The sequence below is a fragment of the Topomyia yanbarensis genome, chromosome 2 (genome assembly GCF_030247195.1).
Source record: "Topomyia yanbarensis strain Yona2022 chromosome 2, ASM3024719v1, whole genome shotgun sequence".
Taxonomy (NCBI): domain Eukaryota; kingdom Metazoa; phylum Arthropoda; class Insecta; order Diptera; family Culicidae; genus Topomyia; species Topomyia yanbarensis.
The window spans coordinates 26121775-26144543 of NC_080671.1; the positions used below are offsets into that span (position 1 = coordinate 26121775).

The 22769-nt window shown below is 44.3% G+C and overlaps 2 protein-coding genes across 4 annotated transcripts in view; one reads left to right on the forward strand and one right to left on the reverse strand.

Moving 5' to 3' along the window:
• The window catches only part of LOC131681499 (stress-activated protein kinase JNK-like), a 38446-nt gene extending 18621 nt beyond the window's left edge, over positions 1 to 19825 (forward strand). Inside the window, exons 2-4 of the mRNA XM_058962308.1 lie at positions 11417 to 11539; positions 18392 to 18521; positions 18586 to 19825. Of these exons, the coding sequence (XP_058818291.1) occupies positions 11427 to 11539; positions 18392 to 18521; positions 18586 to 19464 (1122 nt within the window). The 5' untranslated portion in view covers positions 11417 to 11426 and the 3' untranslated portion in view covers positions 19465 to 19825. The remainder of the gene's footprint in view (positions 1 to 11416; positions 11540 to 18391; positions 18522 to 18585) is intronic.
• An 80-nt stretch (positions 19826 to 19905) lies between these two features.
• On the reverse strand, positions 19906 to 21488 carry LOC131681501 (cyclin-dependent kinase 1). Of its 3 annotated transcripts, none has more exons than XM_058962309.1 (3): positions 21303 to 21488; positions 21017 to 21180; positions 19906 to 20960 (listed from the first exon to the last, which is right to left on the reverse strand). In XM_058962309.1, exons 2-3 carry the CDS (start codon positions 21163 to 21165, stop codon positions 20216 to 20218), a joined length of 894 nt encoding a protein of 297 aa, XP_058818292.1. In that variant the 5' UTR covers positions 21166 to 21180; positions 21303 to 21488; the 3' UTR covers positions 19906 to 20215. The 3 variants fall into 3 exon arrangements, with proteins under 3 accessions (XP_058818292.1, XP_058818294.1, XP_058818293.1); XM_058962311.1 differs by having other exon boundaries at positions 21017 to 21222; XM_058962310.1 differs by having other exon boundaries at positions 21017 to 21240.
• Positions 21489 to 22769: the final 1281 nt, after the last annotated feature.

Below are 22769 nucleotides of genomic sequence, written 5' to 3' on the forward strand. Positions count from 1 at the left end.
ACCACTTTTTGGATTGTTTACTTTTTCACGTTTTTCTTGCTTATTGTTCGATTTTCCAGACTAACAGTGTTTCAATACGGCCAGCATTCCTCACATAAAATGAAATTGAGTGTCAATAGAAATACTATTGCATTAAAATGATGCGAAAATAAAAAAAACTGTCGTCTCGGCTACAACTATGTTATCAGCTAATTGAAATGTTTTTGTTTAGCACGCTTGAGTGAGATGCCTGACGTTTATATTAAGCGTACAGTGCTCTAATCTATTACAAAAATCCAATTTGCGTATGATTTAACTAACTTTCTTTATTCAGGCCAATATCTAGCATAAAATGAGTTTTGTTAGATGCCATTACTAGCGATAAATGTAAATTTTGGGACAGTTTTTATACTCAGTTTTCTATGAAACTCCCAATTTTTTATTATATAATTCGTTTATTTGAGTCGGTGCAATGCGTTAGCTAAATGAAGCCTTGAGCGTTTAACATATTTCCACGATGTAAACAATGAAAATGATAAAACGCTAATGGTTGTCCAACAGATCTCGTGCGATTGACCTGTTTACTGACTGAGAAATATTTTTCATAACCAACCGCGTCTTGGTGGTCGTTCATATCTATCATGTACACTTCCGTATTATTATCGTGGTAACTGCCATGTCCACTGTTAATTTTGAGATACTAGACGCAGTTTTTGCCGTCAATATTATATGAACAGCAGCCACAAATTTGGCAATTGTTTGTTTTTCAGGTAATCGTATTGGAGACTATGGATGTGCAAAGATGTAACGTGTATAATGATACTATCGCATTGCGTTTTGTACATGCAGGGTCAGCTAGGACGAAATCCTAGCTGACCCTGCCCGTCTAATTCCTAGATGTGTCCTTTATAATAAATTCCATTTTTTCCAAATGTGACAGGAATCTTTTAATGGCCACGGTTCAAATAAGTTAAGTTTGTTTATTGGGGCTTTAACCTCCTGGTCGTTCGCCCGCGGTTCAAGTAAGTGGTATCAGATCTTGTAGCCGAACATTGATTTTCTCATCATCCATATATATGAGAATCAACCACGTGTTACAAGTTGCAAAATGACTGGTTTCGCCTGGGTTTATTTGTTCAATAACATAAGTACTGAATGCCTGACAAGGTAGAACTCGTTAAAGGCGAAGTTCGTAAGCATAACCTCTATTTTCACCTTCAGCAAATATTTCCCATCATGAAATTCGGTTATACAAAAATTCCGGAAGTCAATAGCCTCCACGTTTGGCTGGAGCACCACTTCTTGCTTCTGCGATTCAATCATCCGACGGATCACCCCAGCAAGAATTAAAGTAACAGTTTCTTTTGTTCTTCCGACGAGTCACACAATATGAAAGGAAGTGTGTTATCAGACTCGGCATACTGAGTAGATATCGTGACCGATGTCTTCGGTGGCTCGAAATAGTAATCTTCCTCACCATTCTCCCATTAATTTGTTGAAACCAAACAAGATACAATTTTTTTACGAGTTACCGAAAAACATGTTGCTTCTTAAATTTATTTTTGAAAAATTTCGGGGGGGGCTTTAGCCCCCTAGCCCCCCCTCTGGCTACGTGCCTGAGTCGGCTGAATAAAGTCGATTGCGGCGACCTGAACCGAAATCGTATTTTTTAATGGAAAAATATCCGTCCCCATTTCTTTCTCTCATCATCGAGCTCTTGACCCGCGCAAAAATGATTTCCCTTGACAATGATTCGTCTAAAGAGGAAATGGACCTCGATAATAAATGACTTCTCGGCTGAAACTATACCCGTGCTCTTCAACCGGGTTTGTTGTGATCACAAATTTCGGCGTTTAGCATTTGAGACGACAACAAAAATCAACGCCTACCGTGTTCGGTCGTCTCGTACAGCAGCATTCAGCTCTGGGAGTAGCTGCTCAGGACCCGGCCTAGATAATCGGGGGGCACTCATTCTGTGAAGCGCTGCGGCAATGGCTCCCCAGCTGGCGCTGTGAAATACATTCTTCACATCTATCATGACCACAGTGCAGTATCTATCTCCTTTTTGCTTTTGTTTAGATGACCTCTCAGTACTCTAGAGCGCTGCCCGAATTGCATCCACTGCCGATGCTTCAACTTCTGTTCCCCCCATATTTTGGGGAAGCTGCCTTCATCTAGACACTTCTGCAGCACCATCCTGAACATATGATGCCAGGATATGCCAGGATAGCAGCTTTCAGCACCACATTTGGTATTCCATCCGGACCGGGAGCTTTCTTTGATTTCAGTTGCTTCGATGCTTCTGCAAGTTCATTGTTAGTCACTTTCGATCGTCCGCTCCTTCCAGGTAGCCAGGTAGATAGATCGTGCTTCGGGAAGAGCCCCTCAACGATGATCTTCAGTTTGCCCGGGCACATTTCGGCTGGCGTCGACGGGTCGTTTATTTTTGCCATCACGACTTGGTACGCGTCGTCCCAGGGATTGGCGTCTGCTTTTCGGCACACCTCCTTATTATTGAAGTCGACAACAATTACCACATCACCGGCCGAACCCCCAACCGGTTGAATCTACTCGCGCGGAATTTCGACTACGTGCTACGTCAAACTGAAGGAACAAGCGAGAGTGAAAAATATTTCGGCGCGCATTCGCATCGTCTACTGCGATCGGTCGATTTTTGCCATTCTGTGATAATATCTTGCCGAGTGTAGTTCGTACAATCAAAGCTATTATTAAATCAAACCAAATACGAGTTATTATTGAACCTGATAGCTCAGCCCAATAGGTTATGGGCCCAGTCTAACACGGAATTTGTAGAAATTATAGGCTATTAATTCTTTTTATTTTTTGGAACGAACCATTTTGCGTCGCGAGTGAACAAAATGGCGGACACAAAGTTTCGTTGGAGAAGCTGCATGACCAGAACTACTCGATCTGGAAGTTCAAACTAGAGCTACTTCTTGTGAAGGAGGAAATGTTGGCTTTTGTCACTGATCCATAGCCTGATGAGCCGGCGGCCGATTGGTTCTCGAAAGATGGGAAAGCTCGCGCAATGATCGGCTTGGCTGTGGAGGACAGTTAACTAGTTCATATCATCCGGAAGCAGACGGCAAAGGAGATGTGGGATTCGTTGAAGCAAATTCACGAGGCATCGTCCTTGTCGACGACACTTCATGTGTTGCGCAAGCTGTGTTCTCTGTGCCTGTCGGAAGAAGGCGATCTTCCCGAACACCTGAACGAGATGACCGAATTACAAAATCGTTTGAAGGTGATTGGAGAAGGTCTAAAGGATCGAGTTTTCATGGCGCTGATTTTGTCGAGCATCCCGCCATCGTATGGCAACTTGATTAATGCTATTGAAAATAAACCGGAAAATCAACTAACGGTTGATTTCGTTAAGAGCATGCTGCGGGAAGAGTGGCGACGTCGGCTCGACTGCAACGGTAGTGGTGTGCACGGTGAGAAAGTAATGCAAAGTGTACAATCTAAAGCGTCGAAGAAAAAAAGAAGAAACTTATATGCTACAACTGTCAGGAAGAGGGACATTTTCGACGTGACTGTCCAAAGGTAGTAAAAGAGCGGCATGAGAAGAAAAAACTAGGAGTGGGTAATGTCCGGGACATAACGTAGGACTAAACTTGGGCATATCATATGACATTCATGGATAATTTGAACCAATGCACTTTTTGAATGAATGTTTACTGGAAATTTCATGTCGCATGAGATTGCCACATTCACTGATTTTCTGGGATTTGCAAAAACCTTCGGGTTTGTAGATTAATTTGATAATATTTGCTTATATGAATCACTGGTACATATACAGAAGAATTGACATGCGCAAACTCAATCAAAGTTATTAAATGGAACTTTCTAATTCAATTCTTTCTCCATTATGTTTTCATCCTAATAAGAACGGTTTGCAGATAACTATTTTTGGTGATACCAGACGAGAATCCTTTCTAACGATTCGAACTTTGACCGAATCCGCTTCTGCTGCATACATACACGAACGTTCCCCTTTCGCAGCTCACATCGAATGAGCATTGTATATCGCAATGCGATCTCTTTTATAAACTTCTTCACTTTTCTGACTCAAATTTTTGTAGGTATTTTCTTGCTTCCGTCCAATTGGTCAGTTTATTAGTTTTATCGTTCATTTTTCGGATATTATTATAGAAAATAACTAACCCGATAAGAGGGAAGCTATTTTCCAAAGCACGAAATGGAAATTTCAATTGTAATTCTTCTGAGTACGATTTTGTGGTCCTAATAAGAACCGTTTGTTGTGAATATTATTTCGCCGTTTCCCGCTCGGCATGATGACTATTCGCTTGGTATGGATAGCGCACAGATTGGTATCTTCCAACAAACTAACCAGGCAGGCCTCGCTGGCTTCTTAGAGGGCCATTACGGCTGAGCTCCGGAAGAGTAGATCGGTTTTGAAATGCTGTGCAATCTCACGGACCAGGCACTGGAAGAGCAGCTTGCGAATTAGTAACTCTGTCCACTTCTGAGAGCGATGAATTTCACGCTGGGCGACGACAGTTCTTGGTTGGCAGCGATAAGGCAGTAGCTATGATTTGGTTGGTGGTCCAAATGCAGCTTCTCGTTGAGCAGCACACGTACGTGTGTTCTGCTCTGTGGCTTAGACACGTCTGGCTTTAAGAAAAACTGTGACACCCATATTTATAGGTTCTAGCGTTAATGTTGATTCGCATTAAAAGTAGTGTTTGAACTTTTTAAACAAGTTTTACATAGCAAAGGAGGTATCAATAGCAAACGTTGAACGTTTTCCTTTCGATTTATGAAACAATATTAGTAATTCCTTTAGTAGGAGAAAAGTTATTAAGGTTCAACGTTTACGTAACGCATCCGTTTTGAAAATTTTGAGATGACACCCAGTATAGTAAAGAAAGACGTAAGTCCTACGTCAAAAATCGGTGGATGGAAAGCTGCTGAAGTGTCGGATGGAATAGAGATGTCTGATGGCTGCGACGAACTCTAGCGCAAACCGGTGGTACTTGGACCCCGTTGCTACGTCTCACATGATCAATGACATACATATTTTTAAAGACGTAAGCTCAGCAAAGCAGCCAGAAATTTGTCTAGCCGATTGAACGAAGATTAAGTCCCGCGGCGCTGGAAATGGAAAGCTTGAGTCGGTCACTGGCAATGGTGTACGAATGAATGTTTCCTTGAATGATGTGTACCATGTTCCTTCGTTATCAGGCAACCTACTATCGGTGAGTAAAATTTGTGACTTAGGGTACAATGTTTTGTTCGATCGTGCTGGTTGTAAAGTGCTGAAAGGTCAGGAAGCTGTGCTGGTTGATGAACGAAGTGGTGGCTTGTACCGCTTGATAGCACTATTCTCAGCAAGTATATGCGGCTAACGTTGAGCATCCGGAGCTGGCATCGAAGGTTTGGACATCGACACAGTGAAGCAATCTCGAAGGTTGTCCGTGAAGAACTAACTGGGTTTCGGGCTAAAAATGAAACAGTGTGAAATTCAGTTTGTGGTATTTGCTGTGAAGGTGAGTCGTATACCGTTTCCAAAAGAGTTCAGCAGCAAATCCAAAGCAGCGGGGAATTTAGTGCACTCAGATCTTGGAGGTCCAATGGAGAAAGCCACGCCTAGTGGATACAGGTACTACATGACGATGGTGGACGATTATAGTTGCTATACAGTGATGTATCTGTTGAAAGCAAAGTCAGACACTAAAGAGAAGAATCGTAAGTATTGCGCAATGGTGAAAACCCATTTTGGACGTGCTCCACCTGTGATTAGAACCGACGGAGGCGGCGAGTATTCCAGCGCATCGTTGAAAGGGTACCTAGCGGAGAACGGTTAAATTTTTGCAGCAAACAGCACCTTACTCGCCGCAGCAAAACGGGAAAGCGGAACGGAAGAATCGGTATATAGTTGAAATGGTGAGGTGTTTGCTGGCGGAGTCGGGTCTCGACAAAAGATATTGGGATGAAGCAATCTGCTCTGCCAACTACTTGCAGAATCGTTTACCAACATCTGCCGTCGAGAAGACGCCGTACGAGCTGTGGCACGGAAAGAAGCCGTCATACGCCCAATTGAGAACATTCGGATCGGATGAATACGTCCATGTGCCGAAAGAAAAGCGGTTGAAGCTGGTCAAGAAGGCGAAAAAGATGATTTTTGTCGGATACGCGGAAGGACAAAAAGCTTATCGTTTCCTAGATCCGAAAAATGATCACAATCAGCCGGGATGTCAAATTTTTGGAGTCTGGTGATTCGAGTGATTCGAAGCGGATACGAGATCTTTCAGTTGCTGAGGCAGAGTATTCCTCGTCGACTATACAGCAGGGACCGCTGAAGAGGCAAGCGTCTGCTGAACAGGTAGAAGACAGAATGGTGGTGTTGTCTCTAGAATCGACTTCGAAACAAGCGGCGAGTTCGGGTACATCGCCGGTTGTTACGAATGACAACATTGTGTCTGAGGAACGGGATGAGCCGAGCCCAAGCCCAGGTACTTCGTTTAACGAGAGTGTATCTGATGCGAGTTCACCCTTCTCTGGTTTCCCTCTGGATGAAATTTCACGACGTTCGTCGCGGTCGAATAAAGGTACTGCATCGAGAAGGCTAATCGAAGAGATTTTTGCTGTAGGCAATGTATCCCTTCACGACCCGATAGAACCAGCAAGTTTCAAGGACGCAGTGACTGATGAGAAATATACTGAATGAAGAAGTGCCATGGAAGCTGAAATGGAATCTCACAAAACAAATGGTACGTGGGATCTCGTGAAACTACCTGATGGCAGGAAATCTGTTGGATGTCGTTGGGTATACAAGATAAAGCGGAATGCTGCAGGTGAGGTGGTTAAATATAAGCCGCTGTTGGTAACTCAGGGCTTCAGTCAGAAATTTGGACAAGACTATGACGAAGTATTCGCTCCTGTCACCAAGCAAACGACGCTGAGAACACTGTTGGCCGTCGCAAATGAAAATTCTGAATTTTAATTCTGAAGCATTTTAACGGAGAAATCGAAGAAGAGCTGTACATGAAGCAGCCACCTGGTTTCGAGATCAATGGCAAGGAGTCGTCGGTTTGTCGCTTGAAGAGGAGCATCTATGGTTTGAAGCAGTCGGCTCGGTGTTGGAACCATCGGTTACGTCCCGTTCGCTTGGGCCTAGGTTTCAAACAAAGTGCTGCCGATCCGTGCTTCTACACGAAGGTCATCGATGGACAGCGTGTCTACGTGGATGATATTCTGATAGGCAGCGAGAGTGAATCTGAAATAGAAATTGTTTATGAATCACTGAGGAAGGAGCTTGAGATGGCGGACCTTGGCGATCTGAGCTTCTTCTTAGGACCAGGAAGTTACCAGAACGGATGGAAACTATAGTATATCGCTCGATGGATACATCGACCGCGTGGCTCAGCGTTTTGGGTTAAGTGATGCTAAAGCCGCTAAAAGTCCAATGGAGGAAGGGTTCACGAAGGTTGACAATAAAAATCCACTTCTGAAGGGGGCAACCAAATACAGGAGTCTAGTTGGAGCTTTGTTGTACATTGCGGTATGCGCCAGATTCCGATGCGGACTGTGCTGGTGATGACAAAACCCGGAAGCCAACAACCGGAAATGATTTTTTGTATACTGGTGCAGCGATATCTTGGGTAAGTCGTCTACAAGGTTGCGTAACTTTGTCATCCATGGAGTCTGAGTACGTTGCTCTGAGCGAGGCCAGTCAAGAGGCAGTTTGGCTTCGAAAGCTGCTTGAAGACTTTGGCGAACCACAGATTTATCCTGTTGTAATATTTGAGGACAACCAAAGATGCATTAAGTTCGTTGGATCAGAAAGAATCAGTCGGCGATCGAAGCACATAGAAACCAGGAAATATTCCGTGAAGCAATTGTACGACGACAGTGTGCTGAAACTGGTCTACTGTCCTACTGAGGAGATGGTAGCTTATGCACTTACCAAACCGCTGGGTAGGATCAAGTTGCAAAAATTTTCTTCGATGCTTGGTCTGGTTGCTGGCAATCGTTGAGGAGGAGTATTGAAGTCGACAACAATTACCACATCACTGGCCGAACCCTCAACCGGTTGAATCCACTCGCACGGAATCTCGACTACGTGCTGTCAAACTGAAGGAACAAGAGAGAGTGAAAAATATTTCGGTTCGGCGCGTATTCGCATCGTCTACTGCGATCGGTCGATTTTTGCCATTCTGTAATAATATTTTGCCGAGTGTAGTTCGTACAATCAAAACTATTATTTAGTAGTTTCCTTATAGTATATTTTTGGTGTAGATCTGGTCTAATCGGCATTTCTGCCCTAGGCCAAAAATGCGTGCCCCCCTCAACCCAAATTTTAAACTAGGACGAATTAGCGCATGGGCGCCAATTTAAACACCTTTTTCAATATGAAAAATATCATTTGGTACTATTTGGTAACATTATTATTATTACCATTGGTTATGCATTCTTACCTTTCCGTTTTCATAATTTACCTTGACGCTAGTATTTACCGCCTATTTTTCCACTTTCCACTTTATCATTCCTTGTTCTTTTGAGAGTATAGATTCCATTTTAGATTTCACCTTCTTTCTCTGTAAAGTACGAGTGGATTAGGACATTTGATGTTACCTTAATCCCCGGTTATGTCGGCGTTCTCCGCCTGTCCTGGGTCAGTTGGTGCTTCCCTTTGTTATTTGTTTCTTCTTTGTTAGTCCTTTTTCCGTTCTGTTAGTGAGTTTCTTATGTGTCCACGATTTCAGGGGTTATTCCGCTCGTACATGAAAGATAGATTAGACGAAGATATCTTCAATGGCGATCTTATTTATGGGAATGTTAATGTGGATTCTTTTAGCCTTCCGGTGGAGGCGCTGAATTGTGCGACACTAGCAGTACATATTTTATTTCTCAGCTTTGTGGGATCGTATATTGCTTGAGGTGTGCATATGGTTGCGGGTTTTCGATCAGCGATATATAGGTACCATCATCTTTTTGTTCACTCTAAATAATCCCATGCATGAATTTTTGAACATCTTTAAGCCTTCATTAAGCCCTAATAAATCCTTATCCGATTACTTGTCCCATTCTCCAAAGAAAAAAAAAAAAGCTAAAACGATAGAGAAAGGAAGAAGGTGAGTGTTATGGATAAATAAAGTTATTTTGGCCACTCAGTATGGTTCAACGGACATGAAACAGGAACATGGTTAGTCATATTTTGTGATACATACACACTTGAATATTAAGTATTTTTAATTATATTATATTATAGTTTATTGACCCGAAGCAGTTGGCAAATTATGACAATGTAAACTAAACTGCTTTTAATGAGGTACATGTTTCCATTTCAAAGTCTTAGATTGATCCTTGACAGTGATTGCCATCGGCTCAGGCACTTTTGCGCGTCAAGCATTCACTGACTTACAATCGAATTGTGCCTCGACAAACCTGGCACAACGTGCCCATTCCCCTTACTGAACAGAAGGGCAGGGAACAGCAAGCAGAACCGACAGTTCAACACAAAACATGGTGAGAAAGAGAAGAACTTTGACGCGCAAGACAAAGTGTATGCTCAAGTGCACCAAGGCAACAACTGGTGCTGGGTCTCTGGGAAGATCCTGGAACGCGTAGGACAAGTCATGTATAATGTGTGGCTCCCGGATCGGCAACGAATAATCCGCTCACACAACAATCAGCTGCGGAAACGCTATGACGACTGCAATGAAGTACCAGATCGGGTGGAGCAGACTATTCCTCTTGATATTCTTTTAGGCGCTTGGGGTATTAAGCCGTCTGAAGATGCCACTACCACGGTAACAGCGCCACCGCCAGCTGAACCAGAAGTATTGAACGAATTGCAGCGAGAGTTCTTACGAGAGCTCTTCGAGCCGGCTAGCCAGCAACGTCGTACACGAGTTCCTGTTAGGGGACCTGACCCAGATGAAGCGCTCCTGCGTCGCTCTTCGAGACAGCGACTTGTACCGATCCACTACGAGCCGTACCAACTCTACTAAAAGGGGAGGTGTTGGAGTGCGGTCCTATTCTTCGCACGCTCACGCCTGTCAACCGACAGCTGCCAACCGACAGTTGTCAAGCAGCAGTTGTCATCCGACCGGATGTGATCAATACCACCGGCTAGAGAGACGTCAGACATCCATAGCCGGCTGAACACAAGCGTATATTTTTTAATTAAATGTTTTATATAATAAAGTGTTTGTTACGATAACACCTCGTTTACTTTCACATCGTAACACATACTAAGGGTCTCATTCCACCAGAAAGTTGGGCGCCTTCCATTGCTTAGCTCCAGTTTTTGCGGCATTATAGCGTCACAAGCACTCACAATCCTTCTTGCTAGATCAACCACAACCACGTTCTCGGTCCCGCCGTCCGACCGAAATACCTCACCGAAGAGGTCTCATGTTGAAAGCTTTCGTCTTCCAATTTCACTCGCCGGTCATCCTTCTGTGCTGCAGTAGGGTTCCGTTGACCTATACGTTAGCGAATCGCCTGTTGGTCGCTATGCGTATACTTCTCGCATACTCTCCAATATATGTCCGCTGTCAGTGAAGGGCTACAGAATGTGACTTGGATGATTGACTCCTTCCCGTCTCTTCGAAATGTGGTAACAGAATCTACATTGCACAATCGTACGTGTAACTTCGCTAGAGCTGCCTGCATGATATACCCTCTTGTGTTGGTTACTATACTGCTCCACCCCATAGCATAGGCGTTGAAATCGTCACCAATGCCTACCGGTTTCCCACCGATCAACTGCTCGGTTAACTGCTTCAGCATTAGGCTGAACTGCTCCACTGTCCACCTTGGAGGAGTGTAACAGCTATCCACGACTTTGACGATTACGAAGCACTCGTATGAGTGTTCTAGCACTTCTGAAGAATCTGTCCATAACTTATATCGCAGACAATCCCGATCTATCCTGCACCCAGTTATTGTCAGTAACGGAGCTTCACACGGCTCTGCAATCAAAGCGACGTCACACATAGTTTCTGTTGTAGACTGCCACAACCGTTGCTGTGCGGTGTCACGGTGATTCATATTTATCTGGGTCATCTCCATTACCGTTGGCCTACAGCCGCCCGCTTGTAGGGAAGGCATTTACAGCCAGCCCGACCCAGTCTGATGGTCGTTTCCGTGCGCTGGAGTGCAAAGCAAGCACGTCGGCCTCTGCGTGCAGTCTATCGCAAAATGGTTCGTTCTCTGTTAAGGTTCATGAACCATTCACGACGAGTAGTTTCAGGAGAACTAATAAACAACGGAGGATTCCTCTTCATAAAGATTGTAAACCAATCTGCCCCTACAATGTCCTATTCTTACACAGAAGATTCACACTGGAACGCAAGTCTCCAAACATTCGATGGAGTTACTACGAAATATATTTTGGAAAACCTTTGCCTAACTCATGTATTTCTTTCGCCCCATATTGTTCCAGGTAGTTGGAGATGGATCGACTCCCACAACCTGCCGACCCTTCCAGCGGGGATACCGAGTTTACAGTGCCTGGCAGATTCCAGAACCTGTTTCCAATTGGGATCGGTGCTCAAGGTGCAGTGTGGTAAGTTTTATTTTTTCCACTTAAGAGAAGAGTACTCTTGGATGATCATTTTTGAGTTTTGTTCGGATGAGTAAAAACCCTTTTTTGGAAGCAGACCGTTCTGTTTAGTGCAACTCAAAAATTAATGATGAGTACGGTTGGACAGGAGGAATCTAACCTAGATTCAACAGGCTATGACTGTGCACTTTGTGACAAGCCGAACCACGCCGACAAGCAAATGGTTTATTGCAAAACCTGTAAGCGCTGGTTCCACTTTTTCTGCGTAGGTGTCACAGAAGCAATTAAGGCTCAAGTTACCTCAAGGCTTGGTAGTGTGCGTAAGAAAAATTGTGCTCAGCTTTGCCACCAGATTATCCATTTAAACCTTTTCAAAACTCTAAAAGAAGAATATCAGTCGATTTATTAGATCATCACGATTCAATTCATGCAAAATACCTGCCGGAAAAGCCATCGGCTTAGCTGAATGGTGCTTTTGAAAATGTGGCTGTGGTTTTTTCATTGCGCTGTTGTGTTGTGTACCCCAGCACGGTGTGGTAGTGTGACAAAAAATCACAGTCACTTTTTCAAAAGCACCATTTAGCGAAACCGATAGTTTTTCCAGCAGCTATTTTGTATGATTTGAATCGTTGTGATCTGATAAATCGGCTGATATTCTTCTTTTAGAGTTTTGAAAAGGTTTAAATGTATAATCCGGTGGCAAAGCTGAACACAATTTTTCCTACCCATACTACCCAGCGTTCAAAACTAACACATGCTCAAAAAAGGTAACTTGAACCTTAAGGACGTTTCATGGAATTGCGAGGGCTGTCAAAATAATCCGGATGCGAATTCTGGCATAGAAGATGGAAATGAGTCGAACGATTCTATTCTCGACATTGCAAACGTTGGTTTCAAGAACAATGAAATGTGGCTGGCCAACGAGCAGGAGCAAGAAAAGGTCGATCAGGACCACAAACGTGACCTGGAACTTATGAAGGAGATAAAGCGAAGTAATTTCCTCCGGGAGTTGAAGCGCCAAGAGCTGCAACATCTGGCAGATCTTGAACTTGAACGCGATATATTAGAGATGAAGCGGATGGGTGATGAAAAGTTCCGGAAAATGAAGGAGGAACTGTCAATACAGTACAGTAGCAGAAATACTGCGGGGGCAACAGACATTGGCGACAAACTCAGTCGGGACGAGGCAAAAAAGGAAACATTGTGGATGGATTCGATGCGAAACCCGGGAAAACAAAGGCAGCAACCAATGCCTGCTGATTACCGTGGCGCTTATCCAAAAAGCTCCACACCTGTTATCGAAAACCACCTGGGCAACCCACCGCCACGAAAGCTGGGCACTACTTCGTCGCGAAATCCGCACATACGATCCAAAAAGGTATTACAACGTGAGCCTCCGTTGTACGATAACCGTGACTCGTCGTGTGGCGATGATTCGGATAGCGAAGGTAGCTATGTAGAAGAACGATGGGAGCGACCAGAGAGAAAATTAAGGGAAAAGGGCCATTTCAGAAGCTTCCATTCTTTACGGGAAGGCCCGAAGAGTGGCCAATGTTCTTCAGCAGTTGGCACAACAGTAATAAAGCCTGCAACTGGTCAAATTTGGAAAATCTTGGCAGATTGCAGGACAGTATCAAAGGGGCCGCGCTCGAAGCGGTGAGAAGCAGATTGTTATTACCGGAAATGGTGCCAGCCGTCATCGAGACTCTTAAAAACCTATATGGTCGACCGGACCAACTTCTCCAGACACTAGTAGCAAAGGCAAAAACAGCGGACCCCCCACGCATCGACCGATTGCAGACGTTCATCAAGTTCGGCGTCGTTGTACAGCAACTTAGCGACCACCTAACTGCAGCCGACCTCCGAGACCACCTGGTAAACCCCATGCTGATTCATGAGCTTGTGGATAAACTTCCATCTAGCACTAAGCTTGAGTGGGTGCGCTACAAACGACAGCGAGCTATAGTGACTTTGGCAACATTTGCGGATTTTTTGTCAGAGATCGTATCGGAGGCCAGTGAAGTGACGCTCTTCACCGAAATGCAGCCGGAGCAAAACCGCCGGGATGGCAAGGACAGACGCGAACATACGCGCAGAGACAGACAACCAGAAGGGTTCCTGCACACACATATCGGCGAGGGGGAAGACTGGTGTCCGGCTGTCCAAAAGCAGTACGACAGAAAATCAGAAGAGCTGGAGGATAAGCGTAAACTCTGTCGAGTCTGCAATCGGACAGATCATCGAATTCGCTACTGCGAAGATTTTCGTAAGCTCTCCTGGGACCAACGAATGAGGGAGGTAAACAGGTGGAAATTATGCAACATTTGCCTGAACGAGCATGGTCAGACGCGATGTCGTTTCAAGATTAAATGTACCGTTGGGACCTGCCAAGAACGACATTATCCATTGCTTCATCCGCCGAACCATCAGCGCTATTTGACACCTGTGACAACGGATTGCAACGCCCATGATTTGCAGTCAAATCAACCAGTTCTATTTCGAATGGTTCCGGTCAGGCTGACCAACGGTAAGCGGTTCGTGGACGTGATCGCCTTTCTCGATGAGGGCGCATCCTATTCGCTTGTGGAAAGGGAAGTGGCAGAACATATTAAGCTAGAAGGGGAGTTAAAGCCAATTCTGGTGAAATGGACTGCCGGAATGACACGTATGGAACGTGACTCAAAACGTGTTGATCTGTCGATCTCGGGGCGAAATTCGATGAAGCAATTCGCTTTGAAAAATGTTCACACAGTTGATCAACTAAAACTACCAAAGCAAACGTTGGACTACACGCATGTTGCAGCAAAATATAGTCACTTGAAAGGTTTGCCTGTGACCGATTATCGTAGTGGTACTCCAAAAATTTTGATTGGTCTGAAACATCTACATGTTTACGCCCCTCTGGAATCACGTATTGGAAATGCAGGTGAACCAATTGCAGTGCGTACTCATCTTGGATGGACAGTTTATGGTCCACAGGAAGGTGGCGAGTCTTCGAAAACATTTTCCTGTCATCATGATGGTCAGCGAGCGGCGGATCTTGAACTCCATGAACTACTTCGGAGCCACTACGTGCTGGAGGAATCTGGAATATCAGTTACCATGCTTCCGGAATCAGTCGATGATCGCCGCGCTCGCAAAATATTAGAGGAAACTACCGTCTGGGTGGGAGACCGTTACGAAACCGGTCTTTTGTGGAAGAAAGACCACCCTGAATTACCGGACAGCTACCCCATGGCAGTGAAGCGAATGCAAAATCTGGAAAAGAAGCTGTCCAAGAATCCTGAATTGCAAAGGAACGTGTCCCAGCAAATCAATCAGTATTTGGAAAAGGGATACGCACACAAATTTACGGTGCAGGAAACAGAGGACGCGGTACCAGGTAAACTTTGGTACCTTCCATTGAACGTGGTACTCAACTCGAAGAAACCAAGCAAGGTTCGTCTGGTTTGGGATGCAGCAGCAGCAGTCAAAGGAATCTCGCTCAATTCAGCATTACTCAAGGGACCGGATCTACTCACTAACCTGCCCGTCGTGCTGTATCATTTCCGTGAGCGGCCGATTGCTTTTGGGGGCGACATCACTGAAATGTATCACCAGATTCAGATCAGGCGGAGTGATAAGCAGTCACAGCGGTTTCTTTTTCGAAACGACCCATCCGGTCCCCCACAAACCTACGTAATGGACGTGGCAACCTTCGGATCAACGTCATCTCCGTGCTCCGCGCAGTACATAAAAAATAAAAATGCGCGAGAGTTTATTGAGCAGTTTCCGGATGTGGTAGAAGCGATTATTGGCAAGCACTACGTCGATGATTACTTAGACAGCACCGATACTGTCGAGAGTGCGATCAAACGAGCAGTCGAAGTAAGGATGATCCATTCCAAGGCTGGATTCCGCATTCGTAGTTGGGTCTCTAACTCTGCTGCCTTTCTTGAAGAACTAGGCGAGCCTAGAACAGACAAACTGGTTCACTTCAGTTCCGACAAAACTACCACTACTGAGCGTGTTCTAGGGGTTTCATGGGATGCGTCGGAAGATGTTTTCGTGTTCTCAACTAAACTACGAAGTGATCTTGAACCGTTCATTACGGGAAGCAAGCGGCCAACGAAGCGCCAAGTATCCAGCTGCGTCATGAGCTTCTTTGATCCTCACGGTTTCCTAGCTCCATTTACGATTCACGGAAAGCTGATCATCCAAGACTTGTGGCGGAGCGGGTGCTCTTGGGATGAGAAAATTGACGACGATTCTGCTGACAAGTGGAACCGATGGACTGCGGCAATGCTGGCAGTCGATAAATTAAGAATACCCCGTTGCTATTTCTCTTCAGCACTCCCACAGGACCGCGAAAACTTGCAGCTACACGTTTTTGTTGATGCAAGCGAAACCGCCTACGGTTGTGTCGCATATTTTCGCTGATTGATGGTAAGCCTAGGTGTGCACTAGTCGCATCCAAAGCAAAAGTAGCGCCGTTGCAGCATCTGTCTATTCCTAGATTGGAACTACTAGCGGCAGTTATTGGTGCTAGGTTATCCCAGTCAATTAAGACAGGACACTCTTTTCTCATCACTAGAACCTTCCTATGGACCGACTCTCGGACGGTATTGGCGTGGATTCAATCAGACCACCGGAAATACAAACAGTTCGTGGCGTTCCGCATAGGTGAAATTCTCAGTCAGGTAGGCCCCGATGATTGGCGCTGGCTCCCAAGCAAAATGAACAGCGCTGATGTATTAACGAAATGGAAACCCGGTCAGCCTTTGGATTCAAACGGTGAATATGTGAAAGGACACGAATTTCTGCACCGTCCGATGCAATATTGGCCTCCTGAAGAAACTGTGACACCAAATCCAAAGGAAGAGCTTCGAGCCGTTCATTTGTTTCACGAAATAGTTTCCACTCAAACGCTTGTTGACTCCACCCGCTTTTCATGTTGGAACGTTTTTATTAGAACGGTTGCCTGTATTTTTCGGTTCATTTCGAACTGTCGCACTAAAAAATTAGACCAACGAATTACAGCGTTGCCTGCCTCACCGAGGCTCTTGAAGGTTATAAACAAGCCATTGACAGCAGTAGTGACCCCACTTACCAGAGAGGAATATCGAAGTGCTGAAAATTACCTATGGAGAATGGTTCAACAAGAGACCTTTGGCGACGAAGTGAAGATCTTGTTCAAGAATCGCGGTTTGCCTCCCGAGCGATGGTACGCTTTAGAACGTTGCAGTCATCTATTCAAACTATCGCCGATGTTGGATGAGCATAATGTTATCCGATTGGAGAGTCGATCTGCACATGCTGAATTTATTTCGTTCGAGCTGAGATTTCCGATTGTGCTCCCTAAAGACCATGACGTCACTAAGAAGCTTTTACTTTTCTACCACAAGAAATTTGGTCACGCTAATCGTGAGACGGTAGTGAACGAGATACGACAGCGCTTTTATATCCCGAAATTGCGCGCAGCAGTACTACAGGTATCGAAGAAATGCATCTGGTGTCGAGTCCACAAATGTTCTCCAACATTTCCCAGAATGGCACCTTTGCCCGATCAGAGGCTCACGTCGAGAATGCGACCATTTAGTTTCGTGGGCATCGACTATTTTGGGCCACTCAACGTTACTGTCGGACGGCGGAACGAAAAGCGATGGGTGACATTGATGACGTGCTTGACCACTAGAGCCATACACATGGAGGTTGCTCACGGTCTCACCAGCCAGGCGTGCATCATGGCCATACGTAGATTTATGTGTCGCAGAGGAGTCCCCCTTGAATTCTTTTCGGATAATGGGACAAATTTTCAAGCTGTAAGTAAAGAGTTTGGAAGGCTAGGAAGACAAATTGACATCGATTGCGCGGAAGCTTTCACGGATGCTCGAACGCAGTGGCACTTCAACCCACCTTCGGCCCCTCACATGGGTGGTAGCTGGGAAAGGCTGGTGAGGTCTGCAAAGGAGGCAATGAAGGCATTCGATGATGGAAGAAAACTAACCGACGAAGTGTTGTTGACTGTTTTGGCAGAATCGGAAGATATGATCAACTGTCGGCCGTTGACGTACATGCCTCAGGAGTCAGCGGAGGAAGAGGCCTTGACACCTAATCATTTCCTTCGTGGACTCCCATCCGATGAACGCAAGTTGGAACCTGTGGCCGTCAACCCGGCTGAAGCTCTTAGGGCCCAGTACAAGAGATCACAACAACTGGCAGATGTACTGTGGCAGCGATGGGTGAAAGAGTATATTCCTACCATCAACCGTCGGACTAAGTGGTATGAAGATTCCGAGCCGATTGCTGTAGGTGATTTGGTGTATATAACGGATGGAAGCAGCCGCAGATGCTGGACTCGTGGTGTTGTGGAACAGTTGATTCGAGGTCGCGACGGGAGAGTACGCCAGGCGATGGTCAGAACGAACAGAAGGATACTGCGTCGCGCGGTGACAAAGCTAGCGGTACTAGAGTTAGGTGGTAAATCTGGCCAAGGAACCGAGCTTGGACCAGAGTTACGGGAGGGGGGATTATTGGCACCACTGCACTGAACCGTTAAGACACTGAGCGACTCTGCACGAGTGAGAGCTATATAGCATTTCAGTTCCGTGACAAATGGTTGGCATCGTGCCATTGTAAAAGGTACAGAACACTTACGAGCAATACTTTATTCTACATTTAGCCAATCATCTTTCTCTAAAAATATTCATAAATTGCCGAGGGAAGGCTTTGATTATCATTGTTCGGAGAGCAGATGAGATAGAAGAAAAACCATTAATTTTTGAGCTGCACTAAACAGAACGGTCTGCTTCCAAAAAAGGGTTTTTACTCATCCGAACAAGTACAGTTCTTAAGATCCGACATTTTATATTACAGTGCAGCGATGGACACAGTGACCGGGAGGCCGGTTGCAATCAAGAAACTCTCCCGACCATTCCAAGACGTAACGCATGCTAAGCGAGCCTACCGCGAGATAAAACTGATGCGCTTAGTCGATCACCCATTTGTAAGTACTACAAGAAGTTTTGAGCCAACGAAATTTCGTTTTGATCAATCCATTCAAATTACAGATCATCAAATTACTCCACGCGTATACCCCGCAAACGACGTTGCGAACGTTCTGCGACATATACCTGTTCACCGAACGCATGGACACCAACCTCAGCGTCGTGATTGGCAACCGGTTGGACCACGAGAGGCTATCCTTTCTGGTATACCAAATGCTATGTGGAATAAAGTACCTTCACTCGGCTGGGATAATCCACCGTGACCTAAAACCTACCAACATTGTAGTGCGGGCGGATTGTTCCCTGAAAATACTGGACTTTGGTTTAGCTCGAAGCGTAGGAACCAACTTTATGATGACTCAGTATGTAGTTACGCGGCACTACCGAGCTCCGGAAGTCATTCTAAGCTTGGACTACGGTACCAATGTGGACATTTGGGCGATAGGTTGTATACTGGCGGAACTAATCACCGGGCAGGTGTTGTTTCCAGGAACCGATCACGTCGATCAGTGGAACCGAATCATCACTACCCTGGGAACGCCAACGGCAGAGTTCATTGCACGAAGTAGTCAATCGGCCCGGAGATATATCGAAACACTGCCCGTTTATCCGAAACCTCAGTTCGATCAGCTGTTCCCGGATTCCGCGTTTCTAGCCGTGGAAGGCTCCGGAACAGCTGGTTTGAACAATCACAACGCTCGAGACATGCTCCAGCGGATGTTGGCAATCGATCCGCTGGAGCGAATATCCGTTCAGGACGCGCTTGCTCATCCCTACGTTAATGTTTGGTTCCACGAAGACGAAGTAAACCGGCCAGCCCCGGTTCCGTACGATCACGCTTTGGACGAACAGGAGCTGACGATTGATCAATGGAAGGCGTTACTTTTTCAAGAGATCCAGGAGATCCAAAATTTAACGCTAGGGACCGGTACCGAGAACTGACGGAAAAGGGGCGTTGGTTAATTGACCCAACAAGATGTACGTAAATTGGGACCTAAGTAGGATGTATTCTCCTGTCAATTGAGTCTATTTTTAAAGTTTTGTTGTGCTTTATCTCAAGTTTATATATTTTTTATTCATGATTTTTAAGTATTTGCTGCCAATAAGACAGTTGTTAGCTAAGTAGGATAAATGTTATACACCTAAAGTCTTTCGAAATGTGCAATACAAACTCGCAAAGCCAACGGTGCTTAATTTGTACTGTGCTAGTTATGATCACGATTCGTACAAATTTAGAAACTTAAAAGTTCAAATTATCCAAATTAAAAATGTTTATTTTGAATGTCGTACGTATTCCTTTGAGCAGGGATTTAACAATTGAATTCTGAACATCTAATTCAGAACATCATTAGTGAGATTCTCATTTATAAACAGTAGACTATATACTAAGATGATTTATCTAAAAGTCTTTTATTTTCGCTTCGAAACTATTTTTAAAATCATGTACCTGCAAAAAAGGCAGTATTAAGGGAAGGTTTTTGTGAATTATCTGCAATCAAACGGCAAAGCTAGAGAAGAAATTGCTAACCATATGTACAGCTGCTGCTCGGGAAACCCAGCGAATTCCTGTAGTCGGGATATTTACACAGCACTTACTCAACTCAAACCCCGCATGCGAAGACTACAAACGCAGTTCATGGAATAATAAAATATTGTGAAACTACTAAAAAATTGGGGAGAAGGCGCACTTTCATTACATTGGAACTACTCGTCGATCGAACCCGTCGAAATATTTGTGTTCTAAAATTTTTTTGGCGGAGATCCGATGGACCGGATCATAGACCAAACACTTCTGTAGCAGATCTAGTCCAGCCGAGTCGAGATTTTTTACCTGGCTCGTGAGATTATTTTGTGTCCAGCAAGGAAACGTCGATTTATAATCCGGTAATGAAGTCACTCCGGGCCAAATTTCCTCTGTCGGAGTTTTCAGTATGCGGAACATTCGAAAGAGCTGATCGATCTCCGAGTCTCCCTGGAATAACGGTTTTCGAGTTGCCATTTCCGAAAAAATACAACCAATGGACCAAATGTCCACAGGACAGGCATATCGGGGTGAACCGAGTAGAACCTCCGGGGCACGATACCAGAGAGTAACAATTTCGTGTGTATAGTTCCGGACCGGAATGTTAAATGATCGACCCAAACCAAAATCTGCCACTTTGATCAGACCTTCCTTATTGATCAACAAGTTCTGAGGTTTCAAATCTCGATGAAGAACTCGTCGTCTGTGGCAAAACAGCATAGCAGCCGTAATTTGATACATGTAGCTTTTAACTAGGTCCGAATCCATCATTTTCTCCGCCGGAAGTGTGTCCATGTACTTTTTCAGATCCATCGACAAAAATTCAAAAATCAAGTACAGTCTGTTCTCTTCCATCAGGACATCTTCCAGTGAAACGATGTTTGGATGTTTCAGCTCCTTCAATAACGATATTTCACTGAAATATAAAAACCGTTATTACCCACACATTGACACAATTTAATGTAAACTCACCGAATGGCAGTTGAAGGAATGCCTTCATCCTCTGATTCCAGTCGAATTTTCTTCATGGCTACTATTTGACCGGTGATCTTATTCCGACCCTTGTACACCACACCGTACGTCCCTTCGCCTATCTTTTCAATTTTCTGGAAATCTTCCATCGTTCTGATTCAATCCTGCGGCATAAAAATAGGTTAAGGTTAACCAAACATCTACGCCTGAAAGTTCACTGTACCCTAGTTTACACAACAAAAACCGTTGTATTTCTACAACAAATAGAATAAAACAAGCAACTTACCGATTTTTCGCCTAGAGCTCTTGCGGAACAGCCGGATTTCCCTGGAAAAATTGCAGCTTTTTCAGTCGTAAACAAAAATCGAGCGGGGTTTTGACCGGTTTCAAGTTCGTTATGCTGCTTTTCGTCGTTTGAAAGATGGTCGGAAAATTTAAACCAAGGCCGCCTCAGACGATGTGCGATGTTTTATGTTGTGCACGCTCATTCATACTAAACTCAAATTGGAGTGGAAATCTTTTCAAACCTGAAATTCCGTTTTATTAGGCAGTTCACAACGCTGATGTATTCTATTTTACATCACCGACTAAAACCCGAGCTAAAACCTAAGGGCATGTTCAGGAGCGTTTTATTTTGTATAGGAGTTTCAAAGTAGAACTGGAACTGAAACATTCACATCCCCAGCAGAGCGTTTTGTTTTATTATTTCGAACTGTTTTGTTTCAAAATTTAAAACTGTTATACGACTCCGTTCTATTTGTTGCTGATTTTAAAGCACGTTTAGAACTGTGTTTTAAATACATGCAAAGTTTTCAGCACATACACTTAGACCCGGTAGACTGGGGAAAAATAAATTTGAATGCAGTAACGCTGAAGGAATGGCGAGACATGAATTTTAAACTGAGTAGAACATCCGCTACCGCTGCTGCTGGGGACAGAAAGTTCTAGTTTTAAAATTTTCAGTTTTATATTAGATAGAACTGTCAAAATTATGACTCTAGTACTAACTCTAAGGGCATGTTCAGGAGCGTTTTATTCCGTATAGGAGTTTCAAAGTAGAACTGGCACTGAAACATTCACATCCCCAGTAGAGCGTTTTGTTTTATAATTTCGAACAGTTTTGTTTTAAAATTCATAACTCTTATACGACGCCGTTCTATTTGTTGCTGATTTTAAAACACGATTAGGGCATGTTCAGGAGCGTTTTATTTTATATAGGAGTTTCAAAGTAGAACTGGAACTAAAACATTGACATCCCCAGCAGAGCGTTTTGTTTTATTATTTCGAACAGTTTTGTTTCAAAATTTAAAACTGTTATACGACGCTGAAGGCATGACAAGACATGAATTTTAAATTGAATAGAACATCCGCTAAAGCTGCTGCTGGGGAGAGCAAGTTCTAGTTTTAAAATTTTCAGTTTATATTATAGAACTGTCAAAATTATGAATCTAGAACTGAAACACTCCTGAACATGCTCTAAGGCTGTTCGCAACGCTGATGTATCGCAGTAAACTAAAAGGCGGCTAGGCTGGTTAAACTATATGCTGGCGATCGGTTGGCTATTGAAACTTTGTTCTAGGCTATCCGCCGTAACTTGCCGTTTACTGTAAAAATAGACTGGGATTCTATATGGGCTGTTCTATTTTACATCACCGACTAAAGCAGATCGATCGCAATGATGAGATGCAGTTCTATTTTTGAGCACTTTTTTGGATCAGATTTAAAACAGCTCGACTTTCCGTTTTAAATTTTC

Bases quoted from the DNA above. Each gene is read 5' to 3' on its own strand.
- LOC131681501 (XM_058962309.1), bottom strand. From the start codon at position 21,165: ATGGAAGATTTCCAGAAAATTGAAAAGATAGGCGAAGGGACGTACGGT. The intron at 20,961-21,016 runs GTGAGTTTACAT...TTTATATTTCAG, and splicing joins ATTCCTTCAACTGCCATTCG to TGAAATATCGTTATTGAAGG.